The 20812-nt window shown below is 52.2% G+C and overlaps 1 protein-coding gene across 13 annotated transcripts in view; it reads right to left on the reverse strand.

Annotated features, from left to right (window-relative positions):
- The window catches only part of SCMH1 (Scm polycomb group protein homolog 1), a 293217-nt gene that overhangs the window by 10894 nt on the left and 261511 nt on the right, over positions 1–20812 (reverse strand). For 12 of the 13 annotated variants that reach the window (XM_039511323.1, XM_039511319.1, XM_039511314.1 and 9 more), the window contains 5 exons: positions 20256–20382; positions 16170–16370; positions 10305–10487; positions 8200–8331; positions 4061–4264 (listed from right to left, as the gene is read on the reverse strand). In XM_039511323.1, coding sequence (XP_039367257.1) covers positions 4061–4264; positions 8200–8331; positions 10305–10487; positions 16170–16370; positions 20256–20382 — 847 coding nt within the window. The remainder of the gene's footprint in view (positions 1–4060; positions 4265–8199; positions 8332–10304; positions 10488–16169; positions 16371–20255; positions 20383–20812) is intronic. The other variant, XM_039511322.1, reaches the window with a different exon arrangement.

A 20812-nucleotide genomic window follows, 5' to 3' on the forward strand; every position in this document is an offset into this window, starting at 1 on the left:
TTCAAGGCCTCTGCCAATCTGCCCTGGAGGAAAATTCCTTCCCGACCCCAAATATGGCGATCAGTTAAACCCTGAGCATGTGGGCAAGACTCACCAGCCAGCACCCAGGAAAGAATTCTCTGTAGTAACTCAGACCCCATCCCATCTAACATCCTATCACAGACCATTGGGCATATTTACCTGCTGATAATCAAAGATCAATTAATTGCCAAAATTAGGCTATCCCATCATACCGTCCCCTCCATAAACTTATCAAGCTTAGTCTTGAAGCCAGATATGTCTTTTGGCCCCACTGCTCCCCTTGGAAGGCTGGTCCAGAACTTCACTCCTCTAATGGTTAGAAACCTTCGTCTAATTTCAAGTCTAAACTTCCTAGTGTCCAGTTTATATCCATTTGTTCTTGTGTCCACACTGGTACTAAGCTTAAATAATTCCTCTCCGATATATTTATAGAGAGCAATCATATCTCCCCTCAGCCTTCTTTTGGTTAGGCTAAACAAGCCAAGCTCTTTCAGTCTCCTTTCATAAGACAGGTTTTCCATTCCTCAGATCATCCTAGTAGCCCTTCTCTGTATCTGTTCCAGTTTGAATTCATCCTTCTTAAACATGGGAGACCAGAACTGCACACAGTATTCCAGATGAGGTCTCACCAGTGCCTTGTATAACGGTACTAACACCTCCTTAGCTCTACTGGAAATACCTGGCCTGATGCATCTTAAAACCGCATTAGCTTTTTTAACGGCCATATCACATTGGTGGCTCATAGTCATCCTGTGAACAACCAATACTCCAAGGTCCTTCTCCTCCTCTGTTACTTCCAACTGATGTGTCCCCAATTTATAACCAAAATTCTTGTTATTAATCCCTAAATGCATGACCTTGCACTTTTCACTATTAAATTTCATCCTATTACTATTACTCCAGTTTACAAGGTCATCCAGATCTTCCTGTATGATATCCTGGTCCTTCTCTGTGTTAGCGATACCTCCCAGCTTTGTGTCATCCGCAAACTTTATTAACACATTCCCACTTTTTGTGCCAAGGTCAGTAATAAAAATATTAAATAAGATTGGACCCAAAACCGATCCCTGAGGAACTCCACTAGTAACCTCCTTCCAGCCTGACAGTTCACCTTTCAGTACGACCCGTTGTAGTCTCCCCTTTAACCAGTTCCTTATCCATCTTTCAATTTTCATATTGATCCCCATCTTTTCTAATTTAACTAATAATTCCCCATGTAGAACTGTATCAAATGCCTTACTGAAATCGAGGTAAATTAGAACCACTGCGTTTCCTTTCTCTAAAAAATTTGTTACCTTCTCAAAGAAGGAGATCAGGTTGGTTTGGCACGATCTACCTTTTGTAAAAACCATGTCGTATTTTGTCTCATTTACCATTGACCTCAATGTCCTTAACTACTTTCTCCTTCAAAATTTTTTCCAAGACCTTGCATACTACAGATGTCAAACTAACAGGCCTATAGTTACTTGGATCACCTTTTTTCCCTTTCTTAAAAATAGGAACTACGTTAGCAATTCTCCAGTCGTACGGTACAACCCCTGAGTTTACTGATTCATTAAAAATTCTTGCTAATGGGCTTGCAATTTCATGTGCCAGTTCCTTTAATATTCTTGGATGAAGATTATCTGGGTCCCCCGATTTCATACCATTAAGCTGTTTGAGTTTGGCTTCTACCTCGGATGTGGTAATATCTACTTCCATATCCTCATTACCATAGTGTGCTGCTGTAAGCTAACCACCACCAGCCTTTGCAGGGAGCACTCAGCTCCTCCTTGGTAGGTAAAGAGTTCTGCACAGCTCCCCAGGATCCCTTGTGCTGTTTCTGAGCTATGGGTGAGTGAAGGGAATAGCTTTTCTCTAAAGAGCTGAACAGAGCTGTGGCAAAAAGAGGAGAGGTCTGACCCTTGGCCTGGCCCTGTTGCTCACTGACTGCACTTGCTAAGTCAGAAAACTTTGGTTTGGTTTTACAGACTAACAAATGTTTGAAAGTGGTTCCCTGGGCAAGTAAAGCAGATTTTTCACCCCACTAGGAGGTGGGCACTGAGAGAGACAATGTGCACCTGTCCGCCATAGGGAGGACTGGCAAAGCATCAGCCGTTGGAGCCTGCCTCATTGCTGCCTCTTACTACGCTCTGCTCCAGCAATTCAGCCTCCTTGTTTCTCCCACTACATTGAGGAGTTATTTGGAATGTGCAGACATTATTTTTGCCAAATTTAAACTGACAATGTTTTCAATTAAATGGAGAGAAAAGTTCCAGTTTTGAGGGACAAGAAGGGAGCGGCACAGCAGGCAGGGGGGAGGAGTTTGTGCATTGTAAACAGGACCGGCTCTAGAGTTTTCGTTGCCCCAAGCAGCGCACCGAATTGCCGCCCCGGGCGGCGGGGGCAGTCCGTGTGCCCTTAGGGCGGCAGGCGCGTTTCCGCGGCGGCGGCAATTCGGCTGCAGCTTCTATGTTTAGCTGAAGCCGCCCCAGACAGCTAAACATAGAAGCTGTCCCCGAATTGCCGCCACCGCGGAAACGTGCCTGCCGCCCTAAGGGCACATGGACTGCCCCCAGCGTCTGTGGCGGCAATTCGGCGCGCTGCTTGGGGGCAAAACAACAGGGACTGCCGCCCCTTGCAGAATGCCGCCCCAAGCACCAGCTTGGAATGCCAGTGCCTGGAGCCGGCCCTGATTGTAAAGGAGCCCTTGAACCGCACATTTCTAAGAGAAACTACGTGCCCAGGTCTGGCAATGCAACACCTACAGACACTAGTGACCCTTCAAATGCCCACGAAGCCCACGGTTTGTCAAGCTGGCCTTTGCCAACTGGCACCCATTAGAGAACTGGGGTCTTTTCATTTATTAAAAATAATCAAAGAAATACAAAAAATATGTTAAAGCAACTAAAGCTTCCATGGGTAAGCACTCAAGGGTCAGGACATGCCAAGAAAAGGGTAAACGCGATACTGTAGCTCTATCCTCTTGAGCATATGCATTACAATGCAGCTGTTAAATATGATCACTGCTTATCTTAATGGCACATATGAAGCTAATTAAAAAAATGTTTCCCTATAAGTAAAGCCTGTGTTATAACATACACACAGGCAGACTGAAGGCTGAATGTCCAGCTCTCATTTCCTGTCTCCTGAGCACTGAATTGTGCAACCGTAACATGCCGTTAACAGAGTCTCTGTTTGTACATGCTGCACCCAATTCTCCACTGAGCTGCAGCCCCTCTGTGCGCTCTGCTCCCTTCTAGTGCTTCATCTGCCATGCCTGTCTCACGAGGAGCTGTCATCCACAGAGACCCGCAGCATCTCGACTCTCGGGTGTCGGTGTTAGTTGTGCACAGCGCCATGGAGAAGGGGACCCAACTCCTAAGTGTGCAGTATTGTTGCTGGTTTTAACCCTCACAGCCTTGGTGATGTTGTGCACACAATCACACATCATTTTATTACGAACAGATGGATTTGGCACACATGCGGATTTACTGCATTTAGCAGCTTCGCTGCACCTGTCCTACACACCGGTTATTTTATATATATCACAATATAACTGATGTGTCACTAGTGATCGGCAAGCACCCACCCAACTAGGTTCACCTCATCCATTCATCAGCTGGCCAATATGCACCCCATCTGCCCACACATCCACCCCGCATGTCCTCATTCATAACTCAGCTAGTCAGTTCTCCTCACTCTAGCTGCTTCCAATCCATTCAGCTATCACCTCTCAAATCCCCATCCATTCAGCAATCGATTCACCATCTCAACTGCTTCAACTTACACACCCCAACCTATTCATCAACACCTAGCTCATCATTTCTACCCATTCAGCCACTGATCTCCACATCCCTATTCAGCCACCAAGCCGTTCCCTGACTGTCCACCCACAACTCCACCCACCAACGTACCATCCATCTCTAGAACGTATGTCTAACAAACTGTCTGTTTAACTGACAATGGAGAGGTCAGTCTTGGCTGGCATTAGAAAGCTGTAACCGGAGCCAGCCAAGCTCCATATTGCCAAACGAAGAGCCTTGGACGGACGACTTACCCCCAGAGCTAAGCCTACGCAAGGCAGAAGCATTGCCCTGAGTGAGGCTAGAGGGCTGGTGCAGATGCCTGTATCCCTGCAAGCGATAGTCTCTGCAGTTCCTGCTGGGGCTGGATGAGTTGACAGAGTTCAAGGCAGAGTCCATTGGGTCCAGGCGAGGTTCCAGGGGACCTGGGAGGCCGTCTCCCAGAACAAAGGTTTCACCTGTAAGACACCGAGCTGCAGTCAGAACCAATACGGGGTATGCAGTACACAGTTACAATTCTATACAGTGACAGCAGCATTCCTTGTACAGTGTGCTGGAGAAATCAGACAGAAAGGGGTCATTTACCAAGTGCTGCAACGGGGTGTTTGTCTAGCAAGTTTCAGTCCTGCTGCTCCTGAGCGTCAGTTAGCTGCAGTTATGGTCCATACAAAGATGTGCACTACCTGTTCCTTTTGTAGCAACAACACCAGTCCCACCCTGCACACTCATCCTCCTGCTGCTTCCATGAGCTCCTTCCTTTGACTGCCAGTGGCAGACAAGGGTGGAAAGTCGCCTGTTCTGAGTAAGATTTGGAAATGTTCCCTAAATCCACGCAGAAGGGGAATTCCTTCTCTGGCTCACAATTCCACCAGTGAGAACAGGAGCTCTGGGACAATCTGGGTTAAAGGCATTTGTTCTTTCCTGCCCTCCCCCATACCTTGCTATCATCCACTAATGTGAACCCTCCCTCCCGAACCGAGCACCATCTCAGCCCCCTGTTGGGTGGGGGAATTGGGCCAGGGAGTGAATTGACACCCCTCCCTCCCCCGTTCTACACACACACACACACACACACACACACACACACACACACACACACACACACACACACACACACACACACACACACACACACACACACACACACACACACACACACACACACACACACACACACACACACACACACACACGTTCTACTGCTTGAGAGGAAGACAGAACTGGCGGTGGCTTGCAGAGCCCATATGGGACATAAGCCTTGCCTGCTGTGCTTATCCTTACTGCTGGCCCCTAAGCCCTTGTTCTAAGAACAGCTCTCTGAGTGGAGGGAGGTGTTGGCTTGGGACCCAGAACCACAGGACTGGGCTGAGCCCATTCTGGGTCATTCCCTTGCTGCAGGCACTAACCCTCAAGGGACGGGCCCAGCTGACTGGCTTTGCTCGGGTTTTCTAATTGTTGACACAGGCCTTTTATGGACACTGGCACAGGCTTTCCCCAGACACAGGCAGCACCCAGCTCTCTTCATCAACCACCAGGGTTCGTTCTAATAACGACACGCGCCGTTGTCACTGCCGCTGTCAGGCTGGCTCCAGCACCAAGATGCCATTAACTATCAGCCACTGTCCCTTCCCACCTGCCAGGAGGGCTCTATGCATATACAAAACTGGGCTCAGTAACGTGCCCAACAGGCTGAAGTTCTCCCCACTGAAAATAAGACTTCCCCAAGGGTCTAGCAAATAGAGGCGGGGAGGCCCTGCCATGCAGCTGGGGCCTTAGCAGGGATGGAACGTTACTGCAGCTAGTAACATGGCTGCTGAGCTTCAGCGAGGCCTTTGCAGCTGTGATCAATGGACGCCCTCACACTACCGCTCCCCTGGTGCCAGTGAGAGGGAGGCAGCGGGCAGCAGGGTACTCTCAATGCAGGCCCACAGGATTGGAATTCACTTTCTCTCCAGCTCGACTTGAGCCAGGATTTACTGACCTCTGGGGCACCTGCTAGGTTCCCCTTTTCCCCAGGCGATGGGGGAAGGCTGGGGACGAGATGTGGGGAAGCTGGGCTCTATGATCTGGATGGTTTATATGATGTTCGTAGGGATGATTTACAGCTTAAGCAAGTGCATCTAATGCCCTGGGATACTCTCCTCTGCTGTGCACGTTACTGTGCATGTTTTGTGCAAGAGTCTTGAACCGTCAGGATAGATTCTGTTAATGAATGCATGGCCGCTACACGACAAAGTCAGCTCCGCTAGCCCAGAGCCCTAGGGAACCATTCCAGACAACTCTTTGTGAAGGACCTGCTAAGTCTAACTGCAAGAGAAGAAAGCGGTTAATGGACCAAGGTGCATTGCTTTTGTACCACAGGTTATGCTATGCAGCCATCACAAGACACTCTTCCCATACTGGCCACAAGAGCAACTTTTCCCAGGGCCAGCAAAGAGACTCTTACAACAGTTCTGAGTTATTTGAGTGGCTACTCAACCCTCCACCCCCCTCCAAACAAAACAAAACAAACAAAAAAAATGCTGGCATAGGGGAATCAAATGCATTTGTCCCGGCACAGAATTCAAGCTGCTCTTTGAAGAAGGATCGCAAATTCTCCAAGCATGCCAAAGCCTCCACCCTGATAGGCAGGAGGTGCTCAAGTGACACTGGGAGCACAGCATTCAGTCACAATTCCCAGCTTTCAAACCTGCCAACGCATGACAAACGTGACCCCCATGTAGGTAAAGTGGAACACCTGGACTGTGCTGCATCTTGCACCATACATGACAAATGCTAATGTCTTTTAATGTAAACCTATTACGAAGGCTGTTTTCTCTCTGAATGAATTAAATGAACCGTTTTTTAAAGAAGAAAGTTGGAAAAACAAATTTCCTGTGCAATGAACAAAGAGGAGCCATTCGAACAGTGACACTGCAGGCTTGTCTGAGGCCTTGTCGACACTACAAACCGAGCTAGGGCTGATGGCAGTTCAGCTGCAAGCCTAGCCCCAAATCAAACTGCATTAGCACCACTTAAGCACTGAGGTTAGGGCCAAACTGCATTCAGCACTGGAAACCCTCCCCAGCAAGCATTCTCTTGGCAGCGCAGGCAAGGGTTTCCCCTCTTGTAGCTGGAGAACCCACTGCTGGAAGGGCAGATTAGCTGCTAGTTATTTCTAGACTGTTACTCTGCTGACTGAACCCCCTGATGCCTTACATCCTAACCGTTCCCATCACTGGGGCGTTTCTGGACCCCACACTGCACAGCAGTCTGAGCGCTGAGGCTTTGGATGCAGCAATAGCCTTGAGCTGGTCTAGGGTTAAGCGAGTGAAAGGAAAGTGACTTTCATTTCTATTCCCTGGGAAACCTGTTGGGCAGAGGCAATCTTACAGACCAGTGAACTGTGCAAGAAAATCCCATTCGCCTCTGAAAATGGCCTGCACAGATTCTCACTGTGATCCAAGACACGGATTTTATTCCTAATGTTTACTGAACACAGGGATTTAAACAGAGCAACTGATGCTCACACTTATTCCTGGCTAATGTAGTCTGCATCCTTACATCAAGGCCATTCGCACTGCATATCTATTAGTCTAAAGGCTACAGGATGCTTAAAACATATTTACTCCATTACACAAAGACTGCCAGAGAAAGCTCTACAGTCCTGGATCTTTCAGCTCAAATCCTTAGGCAGAGAAAGCTTCCAACTACATCAGCCCTCTGGAAATATCTCCCGTGTGCACACAGGCTGATGGACCAAATGCCAGAAAGGGCTTTCATCCAGCTACATTTGGTCATGTGGCCGAGCACATCCTCCCCAGTATTCATGTGACTGGCAGTTTAGAAGTTGAAAGAAAATCTCCGAGAGCCAAGAGGTTTGGGCAGGTGGGTTTACTTAGCTGGTTTCATGGATGCTGCTCTTTCAGGTAAATCCTGGTAGAGCTCTCATGCACTAATTGGTGCTGACTGAGGGACCGGATAGGATATTGGGGGGAAAATGGCTGGAAAAGGGAAGCAGGTTCCCTCTAGCACAGAGTCGACCTGTGGCACTCACTACAGCAGGTGGTCATGGAGTACAATACGGTGGCTGGATTGATTAAGAATGCCTGGATAATGTTATGACCATTAACAACATATAATAATAATAGAGACTAAAATAAGGATAGTCAAGTCTTGTGCTTCATGGCACAAGATGATCAAAGCCGGGGTCATAAAGAGTTGCTCCATGCAACTGGCTTGGGGTACTGTATTTTCTTCATCTTCCTATGAAGCCTTAGGCACTGGCCCCTGCTAGAGTCTGAAAACCAGACTTGCTGGACCCAGGGTTGATTTGGCATTGTAAATCCAATCATGCTACACTGGTTAAGAGTAACTATAAAGAGCCAGGTTTGGGAAGCGATGCTGTGCTCACCTTCCAAAGGGTGACGGTCATTCTTTGGTAACTTGGGGGAGAGAGGAGCGCTGTATGGAGGGGAATCTTGGGAGTATCGCTTTGTACCTCGGCCTGGTCCCTGCAGAGTGCCGTCTAATGAACTGCTTCTGTCTATAAAAGAGAACAAGCCCTACTTAGGAATGGAGACTTCCTGGGAAATTCAGTCCTGCCTGGATCATTTATGACCCATGTCCAACCTCACATTGGCCTGGCAAACCTCTGGGAGCCACCTGGATCTTGATGGCTTCGAATTTAATTTTCATTTTGCAACATTTTGAAAATCAGAGCTATTGGTGATGGCACAAAACTATTAGGTGCTGTAGCCATTCTATCTCCTTCAATTAATTTCATGCCGTTTCTCCTAGTTATACATCTCAATTCACCCCAAACCATCCCTTCCCTCCAGTCTGTGCAGCCTTTACAGACATGCAGGCTTTAGACAATTAGGAAATTCTCTATCTCTTAGTCATTATTTGGCCCAGTTATACCCGGAGTTCTGCAGACCTATCCCTTCAGCTCTCTCATCAGCACTGCTGCTCTTCTCCAAATGCCCTTCCCTCCAACATGGCTCCAATTTTCGAATACTAAGGTCCTTGCACTGTACGCAGCCTGCCAGGAACAGTCTCAGAGGGCCATCTAACAGGATGATCTGTGATGAGATGCCTCCAGATTTGTATCTGATTTTTTGCAACATTTCACATGGCAAGCTCAGATCCACTTTACTGCCCACAACGACCTCTTGGTTTCCTGAAAAGCTGCTGCTTCCCAAGTGTTTCCAGCCTGCACTTACTTGTGATTTGGGTTGTATTTCCCCCCAGGATGTATGCACACTGGAGATTCCTAGTTCCCAGCCACTAGCCAACAGTAGCTGGTTTCCAGCATGAACCCTGGGCTACCTTCACTTTTGCTAAGCTAGTCACTCACCCATTTTGGAGCGGTGGAGCAAAGGGACAGGATGACCCATTAGCCCTGGAACCTTTATCGAATTTGAGATAAAGAGCTTGAGAGGGATTTCCTCTCCCATCCCCTCTACAGGATTCCAGCAGCCTGCCATGGGCTCTTGCATGGCAGTCTGTCCCTCCTGCATTGTGGGGTGTCACCACTTAGTCCTTGCTGGGACACGATTTGTCCTCCTGGCAGTCTACCTTGTAGCACTTTAATTGCAGAGCTATATTGCAACCTAGGCCTGGTCTACACTGGGGGGGGGTTCGATGTAAGGTACGCAACTTCAGCTACGCGAATAGTGTAGCTAAAGTCGAAGTACCTTAGTTCGAATTACTTACCCGTCCTCGCGGCGCGGGATCAACGTCCGCGGCTCCCCCGTCGACTCCGCCACCGCCGTTCGCGGTGGTGGAGTTCCGGAGTCGACGGGAGCGCGTTTGGAGTTCGATATATCGTGTCTAGATGAGACGCGATATATCGAACTCCGAGAAATCGATTGCTACCCGCCGATATGGCAGGTAGTGAAGACGTACCCCTAGTCTCTGTTGCACAGTGGCATGAGCCAACATGCCCAGGATGTGTGGCATCAGACAGTGAGAGCATCAGCCATGCCAAGAGAACCACAATCCAGCCATGCACAATATGCCAGCAGTGTGGCTCCCTGTCCTGAGGTGTAAACTGAGCTTTCTTGCTGGCACCAAGCGTGTTCTTTCTGTTGGGACAAGAGTCACAGCCACGACAGAAATTACTTAGGTACGACTTAGCTAAATTTTCCATTTACCTACTTCATGGGATCACCTTTCTGTTCTCTACACAAAGTCTCTCACCCTAATTCCTAAATGGATCAGTAACCTAGATCAGGTTACATTTCTCAGATTAGCCACGCAGGGAATGAGTGATGCAGAGAGGGTGAGACAGATGAGTGGAGATCTGTTGGCACAAATGGAAATCAAGTAGCACAGGCAGAAAGTGCAGCATCGGGGATCCTACAGGTGTGAGTGACAGTAGACGTCATGCAGTGAACCCCCAAACAGGACTCTGCCGTCCGCACCACTGCCATCTCTTAGCTGAAGGGTAAAGTCTGGTTAGGACATGGTGCTTCGAGGGACACCAGAAAGCCCACCCCCAGCCCCAGCTCCTACCTGGTAGGTACCTGTCGTGGCTGTACGCGTGGGAGTGTTGCATATGGTTCAGAGTGAAAGGCTGGTTCCCAAAGAGGTTGTCGCTGCGCAGGTTGTGGCAGAGTTTCTCCAAGAAGCGGAGGACGTAGGTGATGCTGTTTACTGCCGGCAGATTCAGAGTGTGCTGTTCCCGATCAAACACGGCTGGAGAGAGAAACAAACAGAGCCGAACACATAAACTCCCAGGCTGCACAGCCAGCTCCTGTACCTCCACCTCACCTGGCTAACTAAAGCAAACAAAAGCCACTGCTTTCCCCTGGCTTAATGCTGGGGAACTCTCCTCTTTGGGACAGGCCAGAACTAGCCTGCTGCACCAAGCATCAGGTGTGGCTATTGTGCCTGAAAAGCTTATCTTTATAGGTGAACTGAAGGGCATGCAAGCACAGGGTCTGTGCTTCCTGCTCTTGAGTGGTGGATAAATATGACCTCAAAGTACTTCCAAAAAAAAAAAAGTGGGTCAGGGAAGGGACTTGTGTGTGTGTGAGTGAGTGAGTGAAAGAGAAAGAGAAAAACAACAAAAGCTCCACCCCTCACCCACTCCTGGAGGACTCTGGCAATCTTTGGAGAGTCTGGAGTGCAACCTCACAGCTGGAGGGTGAAACCTGTGCTTTGGTTCACTAATGCTGTGCCCCCTCAGCTGCGGCCAGGAGAGCTGCCAAGGGGAACGTTCTCTTTTAAGACATCTGTTGGGTGGTGTCACATTGTCCACCTAAACACTGGGCAAGAAAGAGAAAAGGGAGGCCTTAGGACTAACTGGTTCTCTCTGTGCACTCTCTGGCCCATGGCTCGGGGTCCCCGTCCAAGGATCCCAAGGAGGGAAATGTAGCAGCTTTGTAAATTTTTACAAGAAGCTTTTGTGTGTGTGAGAGGGGGAGCCAGTGGTAGGATGTCAGAAGGAAATGACTTCGGGCTTGTCTGCATGGTGGAGTTTGGTGGATCAGATTTGTGTGCACTACCAGTTGCGGAATAACTATTCTGAAGTAATCGTGTGCACATGGCCAGCTTTTACTTACTTTCTTTGAATCCAAGAGTACACGTGGCATTTACTCTTTTCACAAGAGGTGCTCAGTGTTCTAAGTGGGTATTTCATGGTGCTGTCCCGCTGCTGGGCTCTGTGCATTCTGGGATTCTTCTCATGGTACATTGTGGGTTATCTACCATAAAGCACTGGAACTCTGAGTCTTGGGGTCAGAGCAGCAAATTCCCATGATTCCTCTCATCACATCCCAGGAGTCATCTGTCTTTTGCAAGTCAGTGCCATTTTCAAACTGCTGTCAGCCAGCATGGAAGGAACACAGTTGTGTACTGCGGTCCAGGCTGCCACACATGTATTTGTGATCACACATCTGGGAAGCTGTCGTGCTGCTGAGCTATTTTTGGTAGAGCAGGATGAAACTGAGCAGCTAATTTTGGCTAATGTTTTTCTGGAGTAGTTTCGCCCTACAGGATGCTGTTTCTGGGTTTGGGATGCCAGCTCTGGCTGGGGGGGAAGGGTAATGATCCTGGCCTGAGGTGCCCAGCACTGGAGGCAGAACTTCAGATGTCTCGGGAAGGGCCCATTCTCATCCTGCGAGGAACCCCCGAGCTGCAGTGGCATCGTACCAACATGAGAGCTGCCCTCAGTGTGGAGAAGGGCATGACCATCACTATCAGGAAGCTCACCATCCTCAGTACTGCTGATCAGTAGCTAACCAGTTTGGTGTTGGCAGATCAGCTGTCTGGGCTGCTGTCCGGGGTCACAGAGCCTGGCAACGCACAGGAGGTTGTTGATGGATTTGCATGGCTGGGGTTTCTGAATTTTTCAGGGCCTTTGCCATATGCCTATACTTTGCCCCTCTCCCCAGACCTCAGAGTTCATCAAAAGCAAGGAGTATTTCTTCCTGCTGCTCCTAGGCCTGGCTGACCTGCACAGCAGGTTCACCAATATGAAGTGGATTGGTCTGGAGAGTCCATGTTACCAGGATCTTTTGAAATGCACAGCTTTATTTAATGAAAAGTGGAAATTTTGCTTCCAGGATGGCTATGGCCATTAATGGTGCTGCAATTCCCCATCAGTGTGGGAGACCCAGCTCAACCTGGGCTTCCCCGGCTTATGAAGCCTTTTACAGGAGACTTGGGACAGGAAAAGGGAGCTGTCTGGCTCTGGCCTGAGTAGCTGCAGAATGACACTGGAGTATGCACGTGGAAGGCTGAAAGGGAGACGGCGTTGTCTCATGATGAAGTGGGAGGCTGCTGTGCAGTAGCTGCCTCATGATCACTGCCTTGCTGTGCTTTGCACATCTGAGAGAGCAGGGAGAGAGCCTTGCTGATGGGTGGGAGAGAGAGGTACAGAGATTTTCGGAATGTTATGAATGGCTACTGCATACTGCAGCAAATTGTCAAGGCCACAAAGTCAGGGGATGCCTTGGGCTCCTACTTTGAGGCTAGGAGCTGAAATGTTGCAATGTAATTTGATTGTGCATTGTGGCAGGGTTTCACTGCTCTGTAGTATGGACTAGTGAAAAACGTTTATTTTGCTTTTTAAATACTTTGTGCTATAGTTTTGGGAAAGGGCATTTTATTATGTGCATGGAAGAGGGGGTATTTTGTGAAAGTTTATTGAACTTTTGTCAAAAGTCACTTACTGAACATCAAATAGTGCAAACAACATTTATTGATCAAACCTGTGTATCCATTGTAACATGAACTAGAACATAAACCAGTGCACACTGTGCATAACAGTGCAAGCTTTACACAACATGACAGTGCAGAAGTGCAGCCCATGACAAATGTACTGAGTGCATATGTTAGTGCTGCACAAGTCACAGGCAGGATTTCTGCCTAGTGTCTTTCCTTGGCGTGTGGAGTGACACTGGAAGAAACCATTGTTTGCCATTATGAGGTGAAGGAGCTGTTTGCAGTCTGGCGGGTAGGGTGGGAAACGCCTGTGGCCAGAGTTTTGGGAAGGGTACTGCTGCTCCCAGTACACATTGCTCTCCGTGGATTGCAGGGCTGGAGTTGAGGTGGTGGGGCTGTGGCAGAATATGGCGCCATCATGTTCTCGATCAAGACAGTCTGTTCTTGCATGAATTCCAGGAGCTGCCTCTGCCTCTCTCAGTCACTCTCTCCATGTTCTCTGTCCTCTCTCTGCAAGAACTTCCTCCACTCCTCTGGCTTCTTATCCCTCTTCGGCAATGCTGTCCTGAGGTCCTCAAACATTGTCTTTGGCCTTCTTTTCCCTGGCCCGGAGATTAGTCAGGTATTTGGAAGTTGCTAACGGTCCTTTCCACGGTGTTAGGTGCAGAACCTGGGAAGCAAGAAACAGAAGTAGTTATTATAATTGCCATAGGAACCAGAATCACAGTGATAAAATGTTTTTTCCTCAGTTTCGGAATGCCATTGCAATGGTCCCTTCTCAACCTGGGGAAAGCTTAGAGGTGGCAGAAGAGTTTCACCTTACTCCGTCTTTGCACATGACTCCTGTTCTAACTCTAGACAGTTGGTGCGGTGGGGGGCTGCAGTAGGCAGTGGAGCTTAAGCCAGTGGTTTGCATGGGTAGGTGGAAGGATTTGGAGGTTTGCCTGGCCTGGGGCTGGGGAGTTGCAGAGGCCAGGTTAGTAACTGCAGGTGCACCTCTGCAGGCAGGCCTAACGTTGGAGGATGTAACCTTACTACAGATCACCAAGAGCACAGAAGGGACTTGTTCAGAAAGGCGATGGAAGTTTAATTCTCTGCATTTAACTCTGGCACTATACCTCATGAAATGCTAACAGAGCTGGAATCTCAGGGCATTGATCAAACTGTGAAACAAAATCTTTTATATTGTATTATTTTCCTGTAAGTGATGTTTCAATAAGCATGTCTACATTACAACCACCATAGTACCATTAGCTTGACTGTGGCAGGAGAGCTGGGAGCAGTCCACAGTGGACGACTGGGAGAAGGGCCCACAGGGAGGACAGGACCGGGGCTGGGGAGAGGGGGGGAGCTGTGGGAAATGAAAGTATCAGGGAAGTAAACCCTGCAGAACTCTAATTCTGAGGCATGGACACCATTTTGAGCACGAGAGAAGGAGGACAGACGCAGAGTTCACATCCACCCAAAATGGTGGCATCTAATGGGCTCCCAGAACAAAGCTTTAACCCCATCGACACAGTTTAATTGTAATACAGCACATCATACTTACTGGCCGAGGCCCTCTGCCCAGGACTATCAGGCTGTGTCCTCCTGGGGACTCTCTGTTCCTCGGGGTCTGGTCAGACTCTAGCCTGGAGAAGAGATTCTGGCTTTCTGGGGACACCTCCTCCTCCTCCAAGTCCTGGTCGGGACTGGGGTTTTCCTCGGTGCCTTTGGCACTATCCGCAATGTACCAGGGAAAATCCAATCCAGCTCCTTAAAGTAGGGGCAGGTAATTGTAGCACTGTCAGGCCATGTCTGTCCTTGGCTGTTCTTCCCTGTGTTGCAGGAGTGAGCCGCATCTCAGGACAGCCCCTCTCGGTCATCCTGCCAGCAGCACTCCTTCCCTGTGTTGCAGGACTAAGCCATGTCCCAGGATGGACCCTCTCGGCCATTTGCTTAGCTGTACACGTGTATTTTCTCCTCAGGGTGGCTGCTGTTTAGGCATGACTGCACTGGCTCCTCTCCCCAGATTGCAAGGAAACCCCTCTGCTGCACATCTCCAGGTGTTTGCTGTAACACTCCAGGAGTGTGGAATCACAAAAGGGGTGCTGCTGGCTGTGTGCCACCATTTAAACATGGGGACATCCAGTCACCATGAGCTCAGCACAGCAGACAGCGTACACACACAGACAAGTGAGTCCTGGTGTGAAGCGATGCACTCTGGGATATCAGTGGGAAGACTGAAAAGTTGATCCAAAATACAGATGCGTCCATATGAACATTTCTCCACGTTAACTCATTCTGAAATTAACCTAATCCACTTCAAAGTGGATTATCCAATTCACACAGTTGATTTGGAAGAACTATGCTGTGTGGACACAGCCCATTTAATTAGAAACAACAGCAGTTAGTCTGCAATAAAGCCCTGCGTACCCAAGCCCTTATTCAGAGTGACAAGCCAAGCAGATGAGTCTAGCAGCAGCATTCTGACCCACCTGATGGAGGCAAAATCCAGGAGAGAAGGGTTCACACTTCCCAGCCCCTTGTACCAGACCTGAGGGACTCTCTCTGTTGCACCTCCAGGAGGACTCGGAGCACAATTCCCTGGTGCTGATGGGTATATTTGCAGGCACCCTACACTGATGGTTAATGTGGCAGGGCCCCACTAACATGATCTACCATGGATCAGCTTGAAGCTGCTGAATGTTACCCTTTCTCTTACGGGTTTAGGAAGCAGCTGGTATCATTGAAAAGAAACAAACATAAAGTAGCACAAAGAACACTGATGAAACAGGGGAGGATGGGCTTCAGGCTAATGGGAACCAAGGAGGCTGAATTCTGTTCTCAGATCTGCCACCAACGAGCTGTGTGACCTTGGATAGTCACGTCACCGCTCTGTGGCTCAATTTTCTCATCTGTAAAATGGGGAAAGAAAGTGATACTTCCCACAGCACCCCATGAGCTAAGGACTGCACTGATTAGTGGCTGAGAATGGCACTGTGATTCTTGGCTGGAAGGCACATGGGAGTTTTATTCTTATATGCACAAGCATGTTACACACCCCACCTATGACCGGAGAAACGATCCTCGCTTGTTCAGGCTTTATACAGCCGCCCAGTACAGAGCTCAGAGACTTCCCCAGCTGGGGATGGTGCTGTGCTCCAGGGACATGGTTTCACCAAAGACTTCTCAGAAAGCAGGGCAGGGGGGAGAAAGCTTGGTTCTTACCTGAAATGACCTCTCCCCCATGGCCTTGCTTCAGGAAGGAAAAGACAGTTTTCTGATGGTAAGCACAGTCAATACAGGCCTGTACTGCCTGCTGCAGCACCACAGAGGCCCGAGCTGGTCCAAAATGGTCAGGCAGCTGCTGAACTTTCTTTTTGTCCAGGTGAGGCCCGGTGCTGCTGGTCTTGTTCAAGTAAATGCAGACTGCAGAGAGAGAGAAGGTTCAAGGTTATCCTGCCAGAGCTGCTTGCCAGCACAACCATCCCCGCTTTGCCACAGCCCTGCCCTCCTCCCAGCATGGGGCCTGCCGTCATCCGCTCACCATTACCCCACGAGAGCCGCCTGCCCACAGCCCTGCCCTCCTGCCAGCACGGGGCCTGCACTGTCATCCGCTCACCATTACCCCACGAGAGCCGCCTGCCCACAGCCCTGTCCTCCTGCCAGCATGGGACCTGCCCTGTCATCCGCTCACCATTACCCCACGAGAGCCGCCTGCCCACAGCCCTGCCCTCCTGCCAGCACGGGGCCTGCCCTGTCATCTGCTCACCATAACCCCACGAGAGCCGCCTGCTCACAGCCCTGCCCTCCTGCCAGCATGGGGCCTGCCCTGTCATCTGCTCACCATAACCCCACGAGAGCCACCTGCCCACAGCCCTGCCCTCCTCCCAGCACGGGGCCTGCCCTGTCATCCGCTCACCATTACCCCACGAGAGCCACCTGCCCACAGCCCTGCCCTCCTGCCAGCATGGGGCCTGCCCTGTCATCCGCTCACCATTACCCCACGAGAGCCGCCTGCTCACAGCCCTGCCCCTTCCTCCCAGCATGGGGCCTGCCCTGTCATCTGCTCACCATTACCCCACGAGAGCCGCCTGCTCACAGCCCTGCCCCTTCCTCCCAGCATGGGGCCTGCGCTGTCATCCGCTCACCATTACCCCACGAGAGCCGCCTGCCCACAGCCCTGCCCTCCTGCCAGCATGGGGCCTGCCCTGTCATCCGCTCACCATTACCCCGCGAGAGCCGCCTGCTCACAGCCCTGCCCTCCTGCCAGCATGGGGCCTGCCCTGTCATCGGCTCACCATTTACCCACTAGAGACGCCTGCTCACAGCGCTGGGCCTTCCTGCCAGCATGGGGCCTGCCCTGTCATCCGCTCACCATTACCCCACGAGAGCCGCCTGCTCACAGCCCTGCCCTCCTGCCAGCATGGGGCCTGCCCTGTCATCTGCTCACCATTACCCCACGAGAGCCGCCTGCCCACAGCCCTGCCCTCCTGCCAGCATGGGGCCTGCCCTGTCATCCGCTCACCATTACCCCACGAGCCGCCTGCTCACAGCCCTGCCCTCCTGCCAGCACGGGCCTGCCCTGTCATCCGCTCACCATTACCCCACGAGCCGCCTGCTCACAGCCCTGCCCTCCTGCCAGCACGGGGCCTGCCCTGTCATCTGCTCACCATTACCCCACGAGAGCCGCCTGCTCACAGCCCTGCCCTCCTGCCAGCACGGGGCCTGCCCTGTCATCCGCTCACCATTACCCCACGAGAGCCGCCTGCCCACAGCCCTGCCCTCCTGCCAGCACGGGGCCTGCCCTGTCATCCGCTCACCATTACCCCGCGAGAGCCGCCTGCTCACAGCCCTGCCCTCCTCCCAGCATGGGGCCTGCCCTGTCATCCGCTCACCATTACCCCACGAGAGCCGCCTGCCCACAGCCCTGCCCTCCTGCCAGCACGGGGCCTGCCCTGTCATCCGCTCACCATTACCCCACGAGAGCCACCTGCCCACAGCCCTGCCCTCCTCCCAGCACGGGGCCTGCCCTGTCATCCGCTCACCATAACCCCACGAGAGCCGCCTGCGCACAGCCCTGCCCTCCTCCCAGCACGGGGCCTGCCCTGTCATCCGCTCACCATAACCCCACGAGAGCCACCTGCCCACAGCCCTGCCCTCCTGCCAGCATGGGGCCTGCCCTGTCATCCGCTCACCATTACCCCACGAGAGCCGCCTGCCCACAGCCCTGCCCTCCTGCCAGCACGGGGCCTGCCCTGTCATCCGCTCACCATTACCCCGCGAGAGCCACCTGCTCACAGCCCTGCCCTCCTCCCAGCACGGGGCCTGCCCTGTCATCCGCTCACCATAACCCCACGAGAGCCACCTGCCCACAGCCCTGCCCTCCTCCCAGCACGGGGCCTGCCCTGTCATCCGCTCACCATAACCCCACGAGAGCCACCTGCCCACAGCCCTGCCCTCCTGCCAGCATGGGGCCTGCCCTGTCATCCGCTCACCATTACCCCACGAGAGCCGCCTGCCCACAGCCCTGCCCTCCTGCCAGCATGGGGCCTGCCCTGTCATCTGCTCACCATTACCCCACGAGAGCCACCTGCCCACAGCCCTGCCCTCCTGCCAGCACGGGGCCTGCCCTGTCATCCGCTCACCATTACCCCACGAGAGCCGCCTGCTCACAGCCCTGCCCTCCTGCCAGCACGGGGCCTGCCCTGTCATCCGCTCACCATTACCCCACAAGAGCCGCCTGCTCACAGCCCTGCCCTCCTGCCAGCATGGGGCCTGCCCTGTCATCTGCTCACCATTACCCCACGAGAGCCGCCTGCCCAGAGCCCTGCCCTCCTGCCAGCATGGGGCCTGCCCTGTCATCTGCTCACCATTACCCCACGAGAGCCACCTGCCCAGAGCCCTGCCCTCCTGCCAGCACGGGGCCTGCCCTGTCATCTGCTCACCATTACCCCACAAGAGCCGCCTGCCCACAGCCCTGCCCTCCTGCCAGCATGGGGCCTGCCTGCTGTCACATGCTCACAAACAGGGTGAACCAAGCCAGTCCAGCATAGCCACTGGTCTGCTGCCTACCAGCACAAGGCATATTCAGAAGAGGTACAAGCCCACAATGCTGATTCCTCGCTTCCCTTGGGCTCATCCTCCAAGCCACGCTAGCATCTCCTCCACGGGCTCTGTCCTAGCGCTCCAAGTATGCCCATCTGTGGGCGGGTTTGCACAGGGGCGTGCTGAGCGTCCCCCAAACCGTGTGCTGGGCAGAGTTAGCATCAGACTCCCCTTTCTGGCGTCAGCTTTAGTTCTGACTCAAGACCACCACAGAAACCTTAGCTTGGTTTTTCTAGGGTCTCAACCCTGGCTCCTTTGTGCCCAAAGGACTCTGGCTGCCTCTCCACCCCACTAGGAGCTCAATGGACCCAGCAAGACTCTGCAGCAGACACCCTGACTTTTAATGCAGGGTTCTGGGGTGACTCAACAGCTGAGCCTGCCCCCCTCTCTAGTTTCAGAGAGAACTGGGGTGCTGCAGCCGTTCCTGCCTCAGAGCAGCATGGGCCTGGAGAAATGCCCCTCCTGGAGCGGCGGAGTTGCTAGCATGTGTGTGTCCAACCAAAAGGCTCCACGAGAGCACTCTGCACCTAGTTCCAAGGTTAGCCTCAGCCCAGAGTGAAAGGTCTCGCGTGTCCATGCAGACATCCCTCTCTTCAACCCCCAGGGGACGCCGCTAGGTACCTCTAAGCCAGGCCTGCACAACTCGTAAAGCGGCGAGGGCCACATTACTCCAAAGAAAACAGCTGAGGGCCGAAACCTCCCGGCTCCGCAGAAACACCCTGCGCCAGGGCCGTCCAGCCCTGCAGAAACAAACCCTCCTTCCCCAGTGCCGCCCCACCAAAACAGCTGTGGGCCAAAAAGGAAGGTTGGGGGTGGGGAGGGGATACTTGATTTTAAATCAACCAGGGGCTCCCAGCTGAAGAGCAGCCGGGATTCAAAGGGCTCTGGGGTGCCCGCAGAGCGCCGTGTGTGGGGGATTTAGAATCCCCTTGCAGGCTGCACAGTGAGGCTCTGCAGGCCTGCTCTAAGCAATAATTTATGAGAGGAAAATGCAGTGCAATCACCCCAGAGGAAATGAGGGAGGGCATGGGGAGCCTCTAGGTCTCTTTCCAGCCTGATTCTTCTCTGCGTTAGGCCGCTCTTATTTCCACACTGGCCAGACTCGCTGCCATGTCTGGAAATCATGATATCTTCACTTGATATTTTCTGGGTTCCCCCAGATTCCTTAACTGCATCATCTTTCCTGAGGAGGCGAGCTCAGCTTACCTGTGGGGGCCTGCATGGCAGAGTTGGGGATAGTAGCAGCATCCTGGGGCACAGTGCTTGTGTCTGGCTCTGGCGTGCTAGTTGTCGGAGAGGTGGGGGCTGGATTCAGCAAAGTCCGAGGTTTCCTCTGCAGAAAGGGATTGGGAAGAGTTCTCCTTTTAGACATGCTCACCATCCCGCCACTCCCCACCATCCTGCCCCGCCCCCCGCCCTCATCAGACCACACCCCCACCCTGCTCTACCCCAGCCCACATCAGACCCCACTCTGCTCAAGCCCCCCACCCACATCAGACCCCACTCCCCGCCCTTCCGTACCCACCACCCTCGTCTGTCCCCGCCTCCATCCTGATCAACCCCCCCGCCCACATCAGACTCTGCCTCCCACCACCCTCATCAGACCACACCCCCTGCCCTGCTCTACCCCCCCCCCACCACCCTTATCAGACCACGCCCCCACCCTGCTCTACCCCCACCCACATCAGACCCCACTCCCGTCCTTCCGTACCCACCACCTCGTCTGTCCCCGCCCCATCCTGATCAACCCCGCCCACATCAGA

This window comes from Mauremys reevesii, linkage group 23 (genome assembly GCF_016161935.1).
Source record: "Mauremys reevesii isolate NIE-2019 linkage group 23, ASM1616193v1, whole genome shotgun sequence".
Taxonomy (NCBI): Eukaryota; Metazoa; Chordata; order Testudines; family Geoemydidae; genus Mauremys; species Mauremys reevesii.